A 17,487-nucleotide genomic window follows, 5' to 3' on the forward strand; every position below is an offset into this window, starting at 1 on the left:
AAAGATGGAACTAATTCATATTGCATTGCACGATATTAAGTCAGCATCTAGAATATAATTCAACAGATGCACTTGAAGAGAAATTAGTCTAAACGTCACACAAGATAGCATACAAAAATGAGAACAGAAAAAAATATTTCACTCTTTCTACAAGTCAACAACAAAATAGTACTATTCCTCTTCCCCGTTTTCTACCTCTCTAATCTTCCTTTCCTGATGGAAAACAGAGGAGGGAGTGCACTGTTCTTTCCCTGTGTGCAAATTGGCACATTAATAACAGGTCTAACTCTTAAGCTAGCTGATCTAGTCCTCTCCAACCCTTTCTTAATCCTCTTCACATGCTTCTGTCTATTTACTGCACTTTCTTTGCTTCCATCTGCTGGATGCATATCAGCAAGAGAACCCGAAGAGGAGGAGGAAGAAGAGGAAGTAGATGAAGATGGTGACAAAGATGAAGCCCGTTGTTTTTTCAACCTTAGTAGCTCTTTCCACAAAACAGTGCACTTAGGTGGCCTAGGAGACGGATCATCATCAAGGAACCAGCTAATTCTTGGCTCTTCTTTGTTGATCACATCTGCTTCATCTCTTCCCTCTTCAGGTTGTTCAGTTTTAAGGCTCAACTTGTTAAGCTTTTCGGCATGATGCATTTGCCAAAACGGGAGTAACTTGCCCTCAAAAAACAACTCGTCAGCAGTAATCATGGAATCACTGGTTAAATTGTTTGAGAGAAACTCAAATTCTGCATTACGCGTCTTCTCTTTAATATCTTTTGCCTTTTCACGCTCCTTTTCTGGGGGAGGTTTTGGACTAATAGATATAAAATTTCTGTCATCAAGAAAATCAGCAGAGAAAGAAATTCTGGGGCTTGAGGTTGGCTCAAGGGCCGCGGAGGTCGCCTGAAAGGCTTCTAGAGAAACCATATTTATGTTAGTTAACTGCTGCAGCAGAAAGAAGAGGGAGAACTAGAAGTGACTGAGTTATGTTTAACTTGCATGAGTTCGGGTGCTTTATAAAGAGGAGGGGTGCTTGAAAAGGTTCTTTCGTATATTTAATCCCAGGTTTTGTTTGTAATTGCTGGTAAATGTCTGGACGGTGAGAATATAAAAAACCAATTGGTCTGGTTAAGTTGAAACAATTGAGCTTTGGTTGTATTTAGAATATGGGAACAGCACATGGACACGCCTTTGGGAACTAAAAGACAAAAGCTCTCTGCAATTGGCTATTTACTGTACTTGTGGGTTGTGGCCTTCATGGATCTTTCTGGCTCCAGGATTAGATTTCAAGCATTTTGGATTTTATACAGCTCCAGTTTGCCATGCTTGTTACATTTTTAATTCTTTTCCAGAAGATAAAATTTTTAGCCTTTCAAGGACAGAAGTCCATATTTGCAGTGTACTGATTTGTATCCTCCAAATCTTGCAAGCGTCCTTTTATCAGAACATGCATACTTGGTCTTTAGCTGCAAGGTCTGGAAAAGTCCATTATCGGCCCTCAAAGTACAAAGATTGGATTAGGCTGAGTCATTCACCTTCATGGATTTAAGAGAGAGATAAGAGAGTCTAAAACAGGATGTAATTATAGGGTTCTCTATAGCAATTAGCAAATTGGCAATAGATTAGTGATTTCATCGGTCAAAGAAAGGTAAGCTTTAGTTCTTTGACCCTGCTTACAAAGATCATAATAACGTGGGAGAAGTCCTAGGCATGTGGGCACATGAGCCTAATTTGATCCCCATGTGAGTGTGCGGCTGTGTTTTCCCCCTTAAATCAAAGCCATTTTTTTTTGGTTGCCTACCACGGTATCCAGGGCTCTGCCCTGACTAATCCGTTGGTCGACCCGGGTCGCACACCTGGCTGTGGTGGGTGAGTCTCCCAACAAGGGTAGCTGCATACGCCAGGTTTCGAACCCGAGACCTGCTTAAGCGGAACCAAGCTGCTTACCACTTGGCCCAACCCCAGTTGGTTAAATCAAAGCCATTAAGGATATCTACTGATCATAGAATCTTCTCTTGGCAACTATGCCCTCAAGAAATGTTGTTCAGTTCTTCAATGCTGCATGGTGTTACTTCCAGACCTGGGGATGGTATTCTTGTCAGTTCGAAATATTTGCAAGTGGTAGATATCATGTCCAGTTCTTGAAAAGCCTGCATTAAGATTTGAAGGGCTCTTAATTATTTAATCAAGACAGCTAATCAACATAGAGTGAATCCTGTTCAAGATTTGTATAAATCATGCAATTACCTTTATTCTTAGAGCCTATAAAATCACTCCTTAATTTGATAATCAGAAGAATTCAAAGACATCACAGCATAGGATAAAAGCCTATTAACCTATAACAACAAACTGAGAATCTCATTTATTCAAGTAGGCTGGTAATGCTGGATACAATCATCATGTCGTGCATTAGCAATTTCTGGCATTGTAACATCAATTATGAATCCATTTTAGCCCTCTTGACACGTATTATTTATTCTATTAGGACGTGACATTAGTCATCCCTAATCCGGAATCAATTGTATTTGTTGGGAGGTCAAGGTTCAATCCTTGCCTCCCATCTTGCTACTTAACTGTGGCTTCCTCCGACGAGAAAATTTCGTCGGCTTCCCCTCCCCTTATACTAGACTAGAATAGTTTATACAAATATTATCGTTGCGACCAAAAAAAAAAAAGAAACATTGTGCATCAGGAGAGGATTCAGATGCAACTCTTTTTGTAGGCCTCTTACATCAATAATTTCTAGAATCAACCACATAATAGGCCATAGCAAGGAAAATTGATGGTTTTGACAGAATTGTCCAGCACACGAAAGGCAACTAATGTTGACAGCAAACTGCAGATGAACATGACAAACACCTGTGAGGTTATACGAGCTTAGTACTTCGATTCAGTGAATTTAGTAATGTACTTGGTTGCAGATAAGGGACCACTTCTTCATCAGGCTACTGAAAATGTACCGCTAATTCACATTTGCAATGTACACGGTTTTAAGAGGGACCAATCGATCCAGTAAAAAGTAAAGAACTCAAATGTTTTTGGGAAAATGTAGAGGTGTTTCTGAGAATGTGATTGTTTATGGGACCAATTACCTTTATTCTTAGAGCCTATAAAATCACTCCTTAATTTGATAATCAGAAGAATTCAAAGACATCACAGCATAGGATAAAAGCCTATTAACCTATAACAACAAACTGAGAATCTCATTTATTCAAGTAGGCTGGTAATGCTGGATACAATCATCATGTCGTGCATTAGCAATTTCTGGCATTGTAACATCAATTATGAATCCATTTTAGCCCTCTTGACACGTATTATTTATTCTATTAGGACGTGACATTAGTCATCCCTAATCCGGAATCAATTGTATTTGTTGGGAGGTCAAGGTTCAATCCTTGCCTCCCATCTTGCTACTTAACTGTGGCTTCCTCCGACGAGAAAATTTCGTCGGCTTCCCCTCCCCTTATACTAGACTAGAATAGTTTATACAAATATTATCGTTGCGACCAAAAAAAAAAAAGAAACATTGTGCATCAGGAGAGGATTCAGATGCAACTCTTTTTGTAGGCCTCTTACATCAATAATTTCTAGAATCAACCACATAATAGGCCATAGCAAGGAAAATTGATGGTTTTGACAGAATTGTCCAGCACACGAAAGGCAACTAATGTTGACAGCAAACTGCAGATGAACATGACAAACACCTGTGAGGTTATACGAGCTTAGTACTTCGATTCAGTGAATTTAGTAATGTACTTGGTTGCAGATAAGGGACCACTTCTTCATCAGGCTACTGAAAATGTACCGCTAATTCACATTTGCAATGTACACGGTTTTAAGAGGGACCAATCGATCCAGTAAAAAGTAAAGAACTCAAATGTTTTTGGGAAAATGTAGAGGTGTTTCTGAGAATGTGATTGTTTATGGGAGGGAGGGGGGGGGGGGGCATTTTGCATTTGATTTTGGAGGAAATTATGGGAGTCTTGGGAGAGTTGAGAGCCTGGTTTTAGGCAAAGTCTAGCTGTTAACGTGAAGTCTTGAAAATAAGCTTTTAGATGCTTCTGCTGTCGTTCAAACTTCCAACAGCTGTTTATGATAGAGTTCGTATAATTTTATCTACAGCCGTTCAGTTGTCTCTCTTAGTATATATTGAGATTCCCGTCCTGTGTTTGGGGTACCACAATTGCTTAAACAGAGAGGAAGAAAAGGTTTATTTGAGACGAAATAAAGAAAGAGTTTTCAGTCTGAAGAAGGAACTTCGAGACAATTAAAAACTGTCTGAATTTAGCAAACATGAAGGATAACATACTAGTATGCTACTAATGCTGATGAAACGAATGCAAGGAAAATTTTCTTGATTCTATAAAAACCAACCATAAATTAGGAATAATTATGGTGGAATATTCACATCCATGATTAAAACAAAAAATTCATATCCAAAGAAAAAATAATCAGCATGTTCTAACTTTACTAATACAAATTGTTTGTAGAAAAAGAAAAAATGTACAAGAAGTAATCAGAATTTATTGAAATTATGTCAAAATATTCCCGTTTGGATTGCATTTTCCGTCATTTTTCATGGAAAAATTACTGTAGCGATTTGATGTATGTGAGGAAAAAAGCTAATAGGGAAATGTGTTCACGGAAAATGACAAAATTTTTCTATGTAAAACAGCAATCCAAGCAAGTCCGATTTCAATTGTTAAAATTAAATGATTTCATTGGATTTCCTCCATCGATGTTAATTCGAACAAAAGCATGTCTAGACTCTGCCTAGAAAATGACTTTGTCGGCAGATCGAAGTTAGGAGATCACACACAACGTAAAAAGCATCCTAGAATGAAAAAAACAAAATAAAATAAGCCGATTTATTTACTTCAATGCTTTTTTTAAAAAAAAAAAATGTGGGGCTATAGTTTAAATATCTATTTAACTGGTGTTTATTAGGGGTAGCAATTCCTGACACGACCCGAAAACAGGACACGAACCTAACACGAAATTAATGGGTTTGGGTTGAGGTTTTGGGAGTTCGGGTCAGAATCGGGTCGAACCCGATAAACCCGAAAAGAAAACAGGTCAATTTCGGGTCAACTCGTGGTGACCTGATATGACCCGATGTGACCCGTTTACGAATTAAAACTAATTTAATAAACATAAAAATTATTTTATCTAACTAAACTAAATCATTCTTTTTTTCCAAAGGCATTAATTACTTAATCCTAAATGAATTTATTTAACTTGTGTGAAGTTAAAATTATTATATTTGGACAAATAATATATTATGTTATTTTTTACTTTTATGTTGTTTTAATTTATTTTATATTTGGTTTGGAATAAAACACTTTTATGGTGTTTAATTTATTTTAGATTTGGTTTGAAATTATTTATTTAAATTTTTATTACTTGATGATGTAATTAATTTTGTGAAAAATTGATTTTATTAGAAATTACAGTGATAAATTAATAAATTAAAATTAAGTTTCGGGTCATTTCGGGTCGACCCGCCAACCCGAAATTTTCAGGTTCGTGTCAGGTACCATGACCCGTTTCGGGTTGGCGGGTCGGGTTCAGGTCAGCAAGTTCTTTGTTATACTTAGGCCTCAACCCGACCCGCCAACCCGAACCCGACCCGTTTGCCACCCCTAGTGTTTATATGCTCCATTAGTTGCCCCAACTCTTGACAATATTATTTTGTTTATAAAAAATTATAATATTATGACTTTAGTGGAATGATATTATGGCATCAATAGTATCTCAAAAGCTCAAAAAGTATTTTAACAAGTATTAGATCCATGGTTTCAGCGTGAATAATATTTTGAAAGACACTTTCAAAAGAAGAAGAGAAAAATGGTACGATGTGAACAATTAGGATTGCGGTTTATTTGCCAAAATATATTTGCTTACATCATCATTACAATTTTCAACACACCTTTTTATCTTCCCAATTACCTTTTTATCTCACATACATCACATCACAAAAAGTGCTACAGTAAAAATATCTCTAATAATTCACAATCCAAACAAACCCGTTTGCCAAAATATTTTAGGACACGTGTTTGTATAGGATCGACTAGATGTCAAATAAATAAGAGTTTATAGGAATTTGAAAAGACGTTTTCGAGATAAGCTCCTTGAAACTATAAAATCAATTTCAAATGAGCTTTTATTGATTCGAAATTAAGTAATTTAAATTTTGTACATGAAAATTTAAAATTTTAAACTAATTGAGCGAAACTCAAACCAAAATTAAACTACACAGCAGGTAAAATGCAGTTTAAATATCTAGTAGTTTAATTCCTTTTCCACCTCTAACTTTAATTGCTTAATAGGAATTGCTTTTGCTTCAGGTGAAACTTGAAAGCTTCTCCATCAGCAGGTGTCCACCATAGAATCCAACCGTTAGCCCAAACAGTTGAATTGGACGGGCTGCCCGGCTGTGACGGATCAGAAGGTTTACAAATTACAAGCACACCCGAAACTCAAAACTAGCCTCATGAAGGCGGCTAATCAGATCAGACATCGCATGTTTGGATTGACGTCTCGTGCTCTGCTCAGCAATAAATTCTTGGTAAACCTATCAAATCACTGCCAGAATTGATGATGCTATATCTGTAGATTAACCACAATTTCACGCAAACACCACTTGATCCGTCTTTCCTTTTCTTCACAAAAGCATCTATAATTAGGGTGTGAATCGGAATTAAAATCAATAATTCGAAATTTTGAAATCGAAATTTTGACATCTGAATTTTCAATGAAATTTTTTCACTTTACTTTTTTTGTTTCCAAAGTAACTCTCATCAACTAACACTAGTTTGGGGTGAACCTTTTGGAGTAATTCATCAACTTGATTAAATCTAAAATAATAGCATACTCTTAATATGATCCCACTATACATACAAATCCGCTGACTTTCTATTTCAGCCATCCGGCGATCTTGATCGATTTGAAAACACCTAGAATTCATTTAACCATATATCGTGTTTATGCAGGCATAAGAGTTCTTTCCTTTATGTTCGGCAAAAATTACATGTTATACCATATTCTACTAAATATATGTCCGTGCTATGATACAAATCTAAGTTTTGAAAAAATGGAAGATATTGGGTCCCATCGGATCTAAATAATCTTATTTTTTTGAACATGAAGAGATAAGGAAGCATTGCAATTGCCGGAAATACTAGGCCTACTAAAGGCACAAAAATAGAGGGAAAGCTGAAAGTTATCATAGAATGGGTGCCTCGATTTATTATTTGTACCTATTATTATTATTTATAAATAAAGATATCTTATAATAATTATAATTAAGAATTTGAATTCTTATGAATTTTAAATTTATGTTTTATTATTAATTTAATTCAATTTTAAATTCTTAGTATAAATCTAAGTATCTAAGTATCTATATTTAAATATCTAAGTAAATATATACGAATTCACCAACTCTGAATTTGAATTCACTTCGAATTCAATTCGGAATTCAATAAATTTCGATTTCACCGAATTCAGGAATATAAAAATTATTATTGTTATTATTATTATTATATAAATGTTATATTACATATAGATATAAATATTGTATATATATATATATATATATATATGAAAAACGAATTTGAAATCGAAATATAAATTCTGAATTCCGATTTCAAAATCAGAATTTCCGATTTGAAAATTTTCATTACCGAATTCGAACCAAATTCGCATAATTCGAAATCGAAAAACCTGATTTCAATTCGAAATTACCGATTTCGAAAATTTTGAATTCAGTCGATAAATAGAAATTTTTTTATTTTGCACACTTCTATCTGTAATTGAAAAGCTCTGAAATGACCGATGACACTAGCAGAAGAATTTGTGCACACCTAAAATTAGTATCTTAGAGATTGGATCAAAGTTGCTTTCTTGATTTCTTCCCCTGTAGTTTAAGATTAAGATTAGTTCGTTGTAGCAACCATTTGTTGGATTGTCAATGAAATATACGTTTACGTTACTACTACTACCACGCTCGTTCTTCCTCTAGGCTAAATAGTACAAGATGTTTACACGATTTGATAGCTTTCCACTTGGCAAACATGTAATCACTATTCCCGAGCATTGAAAATCTGGTCACTTAATCAGAACTTGCCAAGTTGGATTTCTCTTTGAACTTTTTGCTTGTTAAATCGAAAAGGACGATTTGGTCTACCACTTCAAATTTTGGACGCTACTTTCTTTTATGATGAAGCAGTATCAGAATTCAGAATAGCGGACCACAAAAGCTAAGGGAGAAGGGAAAAAACACGAGTTAAATTTGATAGTAACGTTACGACATCTGGAATTCGGACAAGAAACGTACTTACCACTCTTGTTGCCTCAAACAATAATAATTTGAAGTTACGTGGGCAACTAAACACTAAACAGTTTTTTTTTTTTTCTTTTGGGTACGTCCATTACCACTTGCCTTGGTGTAGTACTTGTTAATCTATATTGTTTAAATACACTTAGAAAGTAGATTTATCTATCACTAGGGGTTACGATCTATCTTTCTTAAAGATGACGAGGTAAATAAAATTTATGTTGATGAAAAGAGAAGGGGTTAAAGAAGTCAATAATGATGCTGGGATCAGAAAATAGGTAAGCGTTTTATCAATAGTCCAAATTTTGGTGGATAGAAAGTTAAGCGTTTCATCATTTTAACACAATATGTGATTCTTTCAAATTTATATAGGTATATAGTATATTTATCTGATTTGGCGGTGATTCAGGCGAGTTAAAAAAAAAAAAGAAAAAAAGAAAAGTATTGAGTGCTTTAGTACTGCAGCAGACGATGAGGGATGGCGATGGCGCAAATCATTGCAGAGTTTCAGTGATCAAAGCCGCTTTACATGCAATGTGCACGGGTTGAGAGGACGGAGGACCACGTCAATAGTGCAACGTTAAAAGCACGCATGTGACAATGTCACATCCCCTGTACCATTTGATTGCCATGTGGAACTCTCTTGCTGTTTGACACGAATCAACCAATGTCCAAACTCCAAACAGACTCTTTAACACGTAACTAACTGCCTTTTCCTTCTTCTTTTTTTTTTTTTTTCGGGTGTTGAGAAGAGTACAAGATTAAAATGAAACTATCAACCTGTAAGTGTTTAGTATACCCAATGTATTACTGTTTTTTTTTTATTTTTTTTATTATAGATGAAATTTAAACTCTCGACCTACCTACAGCTCAACGAGGGACTAGATTAAAGAATGCTCTGGAACCATATTTGAAATTTTTTTACTATATATGAAATTTGAGCTCTCAACCTATAATCTAAGGAAGGATTAGATCGACCTAAGGACTTCTTTGACAGTCATTGATTCAAATCTCAAAAGTTTATTAGTGCTTCGTTTTTCAATAAATTCTTCCATATATTTTCCGTCTTTCCTGTACTATCATACATTAAGAACGAGGTGGACATTTAGAATAGTAGGATACATACATACATGTGATCAAAGCAAGGTGTTTCGAATGTCGTTACGTCCCTCCCCCTAAACCCCAAAAAAAAAATATCCTTACTGTACTCCTAATCTTTGTAATACTGCATTCGTTTCCCTATGGAACGAGTATTCCCGAGTCGAACGAATTGACTCTGTAGTATCTGATGTCATTCCTTTGCCCCATCTAAATAAATCAGTATAAAAGAGTTTATTCGAGAAAATTGCTGGCTTTAGGCTGGCGTTGCTAGCTTCTACTTCAACTACTTTATTAGTGCAGTCTATCAGAAACAGAGTTATGAAAAGGGCAAAATAACAAATGCTGTTTGAAGGAGTTTCTAGCAAGCCGACCACTTGGAAGTTTCTATCCACTGAACCAAACTTGTTGATTTGATTCGCATCTCAAGTTGTCAACCACATAATAAATTTCAAGTAGAATATAGTAATACTGACCAATTACATCTTTGCATATATGGCAACTGACAATCTAACGTCTATCTCCCTCTCTCAACCCCTCAAATGGGAATGGTGTACAATCCTTTTGGATGATTAGTTACATGTGTCAACAAACTTGTGCGGAATGTTTTGTAGCGTTTTTAGGTTCAGCCACGTACATGGGATATTGATTTTTCAATGGCAAGCTTACTTTGAACGATTGGACATTCATTTTTTGTTTAACGAATGCTCTTAGAATTGGTACTAGCTAAATGGGATTTTGAATATTGACTTTTTTGAGAATACACAAATTAAATAGTGTCAAAATGCAAGACAAACGGTAATTACATATATACCTAAGAAACCCCCCATCATACATCAACCACTAGATTATATTGCAAAAAGATTAAAAAAATTTCTGGCTTGTTATTAATGCTTCCCGTTGATTGAATGGGCTAATTGCCAGATGTTATTCGGACCTACAGATAATATTGCTTACTCAAGCTGTGGATTTATCCTTCTATCAGTCGACAACATTTACCAATAAAATCCGAATGCAGGTTCTCATCTAATAAGTTTCTTCATAAGTTCTTGTACTAAAGATAAACTTAGGTATGACAATTTAACATTCTTTACAAATCAAAGGAAAATATAATAGTTCTAGTTTATTATTCAATAGATTAGTTTTAATTGAGTTAGCGAGGACTCAACAAATTATCATACAAAATAGGGTAAAAACTTCTATAGACTTAATTTTGTGGATCATGCAATCCAAATTTTGCCACATCTTCAGTTCTTGAATTAGTGAGATGGTATTGCAAAATTTAGATCATATGATCTGCATAGATCGAGTCTACTCAAGTATTTACCAACAAATAGGACAAAAGTGGGCGCTTTATTGTTAAATTACATTTGTTAATTGCAAATATAGAACCATGAATTGAATACACTAATTTTGGAATTGAACTTGTGTACTTCTGTGGAGTATATGTGAAGTGCTCTAATCTTCTGCATTTTTATTGAGGTTTTGTGATTCTGAACTCTAGCTGAGAGGTTGAAGACCTTGTCGAAAAAACAACTGACTTTAGAACAAAACCAGTTGCAAATTTAATACTTTAATTAGCCGCTGCCTGCTATGTACCTAGAATAGACATGGATCTTACTCGTAGAATAGCTGAATGTGGTTTTCAACTACTCAACTGTGATTATCACACGCTTTTGTACATTGGCGAATTGCCCCACATGATGATCCCGCATTGTAACTATGTTTACATAATACTTTTGAACCAAAAAAAAAAAAGAAAATGTTATTTGCATTTTATTTTTCAGTATTTGCATTTTTATTATTTATTTTATCATATAGTTTAATAAATAAAAATTATATTATTAAAATGATAGTGAGAGTATGATTAACAAAAATGATAATGCGCATAGCATTTTTCAAAAAAGAGAAAAAGAAAAAAAAAAAAGTCTCTGCCGGACTATGTTTGTTCGAGGGCCAAAGCAACATAGGATAGGATAGGATAGGCATCACAAGAAGGACTGCGACATCTACACAGAACATGATGAAACTCGTTGCTTTAGTAAACCAATCATATGATTATGATTAATATAAATTACTAATCGATCATGAAACTAATTAAAAAATTGTCAATTTGGAGTAAGTTATTGTAAAGACTTCATTAGTCAATGGTTTAGGTGATTTTCCCTTGATTTAAGGATATTTTTGGTTTCATCCTATGAAACATTTTCAACTCCAATTGATAAATTATGTTTTGTACAATCCGGCTTTGATCATGAAAGTTTAAGTGGTATAATGTTATAAAATTAATCTTATATGCACTGTCAGTATATACGCTGTCATCATTAGATATATAACGTATATATAAAATTTAAATTTAAAGTTTAAAATTTATTTCTGTGTCATTCATCCAACTTTAACCGTAACGATGTATATAAAATTTACTCGATGTAACGTAATATTGCCTTTCGTGGTGTGGTGGATCATGGATGTATGCGTAAGTGGAAAAAGAATATAATAGTACTACTAGTTATCTCCATGTCGGACAAATTCAAATTGAAATGTAATGTATATGGTACCATGGACCATGGACTACAATACAGATATTTTTGCAAATATCGTATGGAAACTTCAGAGTTGCCCCCGCCATAAATGTCACCGTCTTATCCTACCAGAAAAAGGCTGTATTTACATTTAATCTATCCTAAGCGCACATGTAAGATTCTCATCATCTACGAGTAGCAATAGGAATAGGATGGAAGAATTAATAGTAGTATAAGGTCAAAACCCCAACCCCCATTATAAGTTAGCGAATCGATGGACCGTCGAACAAGAACTGGAACTATACGGTACCAAAAATGATTAAAACAGCTTGGCTAACCAATTGTACCAATTACTACTATCTTGCATTCAACTCTCATAACTGTAAATGTACCAATTCCCCCACCTTTTCATGTTCGAGCAACTAGAAGTATAATTGAACCAGATTAAAAGAGAATCGAAGGATCACATTACTGATTGGTATCGAACAGAATCCAAATTTCAAGCCAAACACAACTCAGATTTCAAGAATTCCTAGACACCACACACTTTTCACAAACTCCAACACTTCAGGCATAAAAACAAAGAGAAAGATCCAAATGATTGTTCCATAATGTACTACCAACATCACATGCAACTTACTGTATAACATTAAACTGAAGTTAAGAAGAAATTAAGGTCAATTTTTATTTTTTATTTTTTTGCAGTTGCTGTCAATATAAGTACTCACTTAGATCGAAAAACTAAAAAACACACAAAATTTTTCTCTTTTTCTTTTGCTTATACTTCTTCTTCACGACCTCCTAATTAATATAATACGTTCTAAATTTCATTACTGACCATAGTCTTGTTCTGAAGCAGGGAGTTCTTGCAATGAGCGATTGCACCTTGGATGGCATTCTGCAACTCCTCCATTGTTGAATTATCATGAGAATAGGACTTAGAAGTCATAGGTGGGGTGAAAGCTGTCTTACATAGTATCCCAGAATGGCTTGGTGATGACCTCATTGATGAGGGACAACTTGACACGCAGCTCCTCCTCCTCGGATACCTTAAATTCCCCGAAAAAGAATGAGCAATAGTTGCATTGTTATTCATCTCTTTTTTCCCATTAGGAAGAAGGGATGCGTAGCTGATATGATCCGCTTCTTTCACAGATCCATCTGGTTTCATGCAAAGAGTCACGTTTGCTGAAGAACTCGCCATTCTCGTTCCCATCATTCCTGCCATCTTCTGCTGCTGCTGCTGCTTTTGCGATAGCCTTTCGTACAAAGGCTTCACTTTTTTCAAATACTTACGTATGACTTCTTTGGCGGTTGTACTCATTCGTTTGACTGAGGAAGATGATGATCCCGACGGCCCAGATGGATTGTAAGATTCTTGATGACGGGCTTTGGATGATTCCTTGCGGAACACGGAAGAGAACCGTGAGAGACGGGAAAAGTATTTGGTCTTCTTGATGGATGAAGACGACGCATTCCCCTGGCCGTGATAGAAGCTGCTGCTATTCATGTTGGTGATGCGCCTGAATTCATCTTCCTCCGCGGCGGAGCTCGGCCGCGATGAGTCGCAGTCGGCCAAGAGGATGAGATCGCTTGAAAATGAGGAGTGGGAGTCATTGGAGCTGCCGGTGGAGTCACGGGAAGCGGTGGTGGTAGTATCGGAGGAGGAGGAGGTGGAGGAGGATGCAAGAAGCGTTCGAACCATGGAGATGCGGGGGGAGAGGTGGAGGGGGAGGAGTTGGCCTTTGTAGAACAGCTCGTCGGCCGGGCAGAGGTTGGAGGAGGCCTTGCGAGGGGAGAGGGAGATGGTGAATTCGAAGTCAGAGGAGGAAGAAGAAGAGAAGGAGTGGGTGGGTGAGGAGGGGAGGGTGTTAGACTTGGGGTGGCTGTGTGTTCTCCTCCCCATCTTTTTGTGTCTACATCCTCGACCAGCAGAGAGTACTGAGAGGGAGGGTAGGGCTGTGGGGTGTGCTGAGGGATGGGATGGGATGGGATGGGAAGTAGGGAAGAAGAGAGGTTGGAGGAAGTACATTTGGTCCGCCTTATAATGGGCACATGGGGAGGACGACACGAAATACTAAAAATAGTTATTTTGGTCTAGCTGTTTGTTACCCAAAGGGAAAAAAAAAATAAAAGTCTTTTTTTTTTTGTCTAGCAATAGAATATCAAACTACCTTAATGCAAAATTCAAGATTTGTGATTTTATGCATTAGATGATTGTACTTGTGTAGATTGTACGAGTTCTAAGGCGGGTGGTACCAATTTCTACACGTGGAACCGTTCATTATATGCTGAGTGCATATTAGGATTCTTAATTATGCCTATTTTAGTGTAATTTTGTTACTCCTACTAAGTTTGTTGGGTCAATATCTATAATACAACAATAGGAGATGTATTTACAATTGAAAACCAGCTTCTTCTCTTTATATATTAGTTTTAAAATAGATAAGGAGGTGTGGTTCTAATCATTTGGGATGGTAGCAGATTCCTAGTTTGAGATGCCGCATTGAAATGAATCGGATCTGTTCTAAAGATTTGTTTCTTGTAACCAATTCTAGCAAAAATGTAACGTAGTCTATTGACAATTGGCACTTAGCAAGCTAGCAGCTAGTAGCCGTAAGCTAGTCTAACTATGGACAAATCTCATACTTATCCTGTTTTTCCTACGCTTGAAGAGATGGATAGGGTTCTCAATAGTAGATTCATTTTAGTTGTTGATGGAATTAACTAGTTTGAATGCAAGTCATCTTTTTTTTTTTTGGGTAGAAATGAATGAAAGTCATCACTTTAAACAGTTTTCTTATATCCCGTCCAAGAATGCCAAGGTGGAAAGTTAGCTGGTTCTTCTAGCACCAAGTCCACTCATATCTACAATTCAAACTTTGAACATACTAAATTTTTATGAGACTTTCCCTTCATTTATGTTTACATATCCTTTGCTCTGTCTTTTCTTTTAATTTTCGTGTCACTGTGAAAATACTACTGTCTTGAATTAAAAAAATTCACAGGACAGATCGATTTGAAACTATAAGATTTCAGTTATTATGATGAAATAAGCTCCAAACGGCATCCAACGTTGGAATTCGGTTTTTCAGCTAAAAGGGTTCTGCAATTTCATTATTATTAATCTTCATCCTCGATTCCTTCATTTTTTTTTTTTTTTGTCAGTAACGATACATTTGTAAAACTTATTCTATCCTAATTTAGGGAGAGGGGGAACCTAAGAAGGCTGTGGTAGGGGCTAGTGGGTATGCAGACCCAACTAGATCACGGGAGTGCTATGACACAGCCCTTAGATTTTTTTCGCTGCAGGTGAGGTTTGAACCCTCACCTACCTACGGAGTCATTAGCCCAGTGGTTGATTCCTTCATTTTCTTTTCGTCCTTTTTTTTTTATACAGAATGCATAGGATCCATATTTGGCCAAGAAGCAGATGACAGGTGGTCATTGAGTTGCACAAAAATCTATATTTCTGCATCACATTGGACAGGAAAGTAGCACAAAAATGCAATAGGTTTTCACAAAAAAGAAAAGAAAATTGTTTGGATAGAGTATTATTTCAAATAATAATTACTGTAACACTTTTTGTGATGTGATGTATGTGAGATAAAAAGGTGGTTGGTAATATAAAAATGTGGATTGAAAAATGTATTTATGATGCAAGTGAAAATTTTTTTGAAAAAATTTGGTATCCAAACATAATACAAACACAACAAATAATTTTCTTGAAAGGGGGTTCTCATAAAGGGTCCAAAAAATAGGACAAATTTGTAGTACTACCCAAGTATATACATATATGTATATATATAAGACTTAAAGAGCTGAATGATAAAGAAAGAGGGCATTTATATTTCTACAGCTTTACAGAAGATCTCAAATTTTTTTGATGGGTCATAGACACAAACCACATGGGATTCAACTTCGAAACGTCCCTCTCTTTACACATCTTTCTTACTAAATTGCCTGCACGTCCCGATCTAGTTCTACTATTGCTAGCTACAGTCGTACGCAGTGGCGTTTTTGATTGCATATAATTTGGTATCACGTGCTTCCAATTTAAAAAAAAGGTGGTACACAGAGCTTGAAAGGGCCAGTTCGACCATTTCTTATATATAATACGGTGCCTCCGCCAATTTTTACAGTAGATAATATTGGAGTAATAGATTACATGCTAGCTAGATCAGCTCTGATCTCTGAGCATGTACTAGTTGTTTAGCTGTTTTGTTTCTGTAACAATGGAGTACTATTATTAGTTTTCTTTTCCCTCCCTTTCCTTTTGACAAATTGTACTCCCACTCGGCTTTGATTCATGCCTTGGAGAGTTGTTCAAAACATTTCTTGAGAGCCAACTTCGGCTCAGATTGGACTGATCATCCTCCCATCCTCATGAGGCCATCACTAGCTAGCTTGGAAGCCCTGGAACATCCATGGCTGCTGCTTTTCAGATTATCATGAAAGAAAAGAGACGAAAATGGAGCACGGTGAAAACGAATTTTTTCTTTTTTATTAATGACTTGCATCAATTTTACGCTGTACAAAAGACAGCCAAAAAAAAGATCCCAACACAAATTCTACTAGTATTAGATATTTGTTCATATGAAGTTGTGCTTCCTCTCACCTTCATTAAAATGACGGCCTTCTTTCATACATATCTCTTGCTAGTAATAACCAATATGCCAACAACACAGTACTCTTATGGTGAAGTGGTAGTACTAATAAATTTCACATAATATATGTTAATCTGCAAATTGGCGGTCCATCCTGCCGGTAATGTTTTCTTAATATTCATTTTAGTGGCACTGGACGAGGAAGGACAAATTGGTTCCGTTCGTATATACTAAAATTAAATTTGTCTATTGTCAGGTGTATCGGCTGCATCAGAGCAAAATGCAGGGCGTACTCTAAAACTACAGGAGTTACCAGTTAGCAGGCATCGATCACATGCATGCATGAAAACTGAAAAGGGATCAGCTACGCCTGTTTACAGTTAAGACAATTAAAGGTGATCTAATTATGCACATCATCTGGATTAATTGGATATTTGCTTTAAGAAATTATATTACTAAGGACAATCTTGGACTTTAATTTTGGGAGAATTGAACAGTATCACGTGCGACTGAAGCATCGATTTTAAGTTAATTGCATCTTCCAAAACGCGCCCTATATTTAAAATTCAGATGCACAATTCTCAAGTAAAGGATCTGTTTTTAGAATCCCCTGTCTCGAAATTACGTTCTGTCCCCGTTTGTCACGTACTTGTACAATTGTCACGTGTATTGATGCATTGATAATTCAAGCAAACTGAAAATGAACTCGATCAACAAGTCAAGCAAATCTTTGACTTATTGATCGAGTTTGTTATCAGTTTGCATTGAATTATCAATGTATCAATACACGTGACAACTGTAAAAACGCAAGACAAAGAAGAGAGAAGGTAATTTCGAGACAAAAAAATTCGAAACGAAAGGATCTATAGTGTAAAATTGTCATATTAGATCAACTTAGAAGTAGACTATTTGTCTTCTAATTAATCTAGTAA

At 35.8% G+C, this 17,487-nt stretch overlaps 2 protein-coding genes across 2 annotated transcripts; both read right to left on the minus strand.

Moving 5' to 3' along the window:
• Positions 1–3: 3 nt before the first annotated feature.
• On the minus strand, positions 4–1,002 carry LOC113737795 (uncharacterized). The gene has a single exon (XM_027264967.2). It carries the CDS (start codon positions 918–920, stop codon positions 192–194), a length of 729 nt encoding a protein of 242 aa, XP_027120768.1. The 5' UTR covers positions 921–1,002; the 3' UTR covers positions 4–191.
• Positions 1,003–12,608: 11,606 nt separating this feature from the next.
• On the minus strand, positions 12,609–13,986 carry LOC113738229 (probable membrane-associated kinase regulator 1). The gene has a single exon (XM_027265470.2). The coding sequence runs from the start codon at positions 13,978–13,980 to the stop codon at positions 12,769–12,771; it is 1,212 nt and encodes a 403-aa protein (XP_027121271.1). The 5' UTR covers positions 13,981–13,986; the 3' UTR covers positions 12,609–12,768.
• Between the last annotated feature and the right edge of the window lie 3,501 nt (positions 13,987–17,487).

This window comes from Coffea arabica, chromosome 3e (genome assembly GCF_036785885.1).
Source record: "Coffea arabica cultivar ET-39 chromosome 3e, Coffea Arabica ET-39 HiFi, whole genome shotgun sequence".
Classification (NCBI taxonomy): domain Eukaryota; kingdom Viridiplantae; phylum Streptophyta; class Magnoliopsida; order Gentianales; family Rubiaceae; genus Coffea; species Coffea arabica.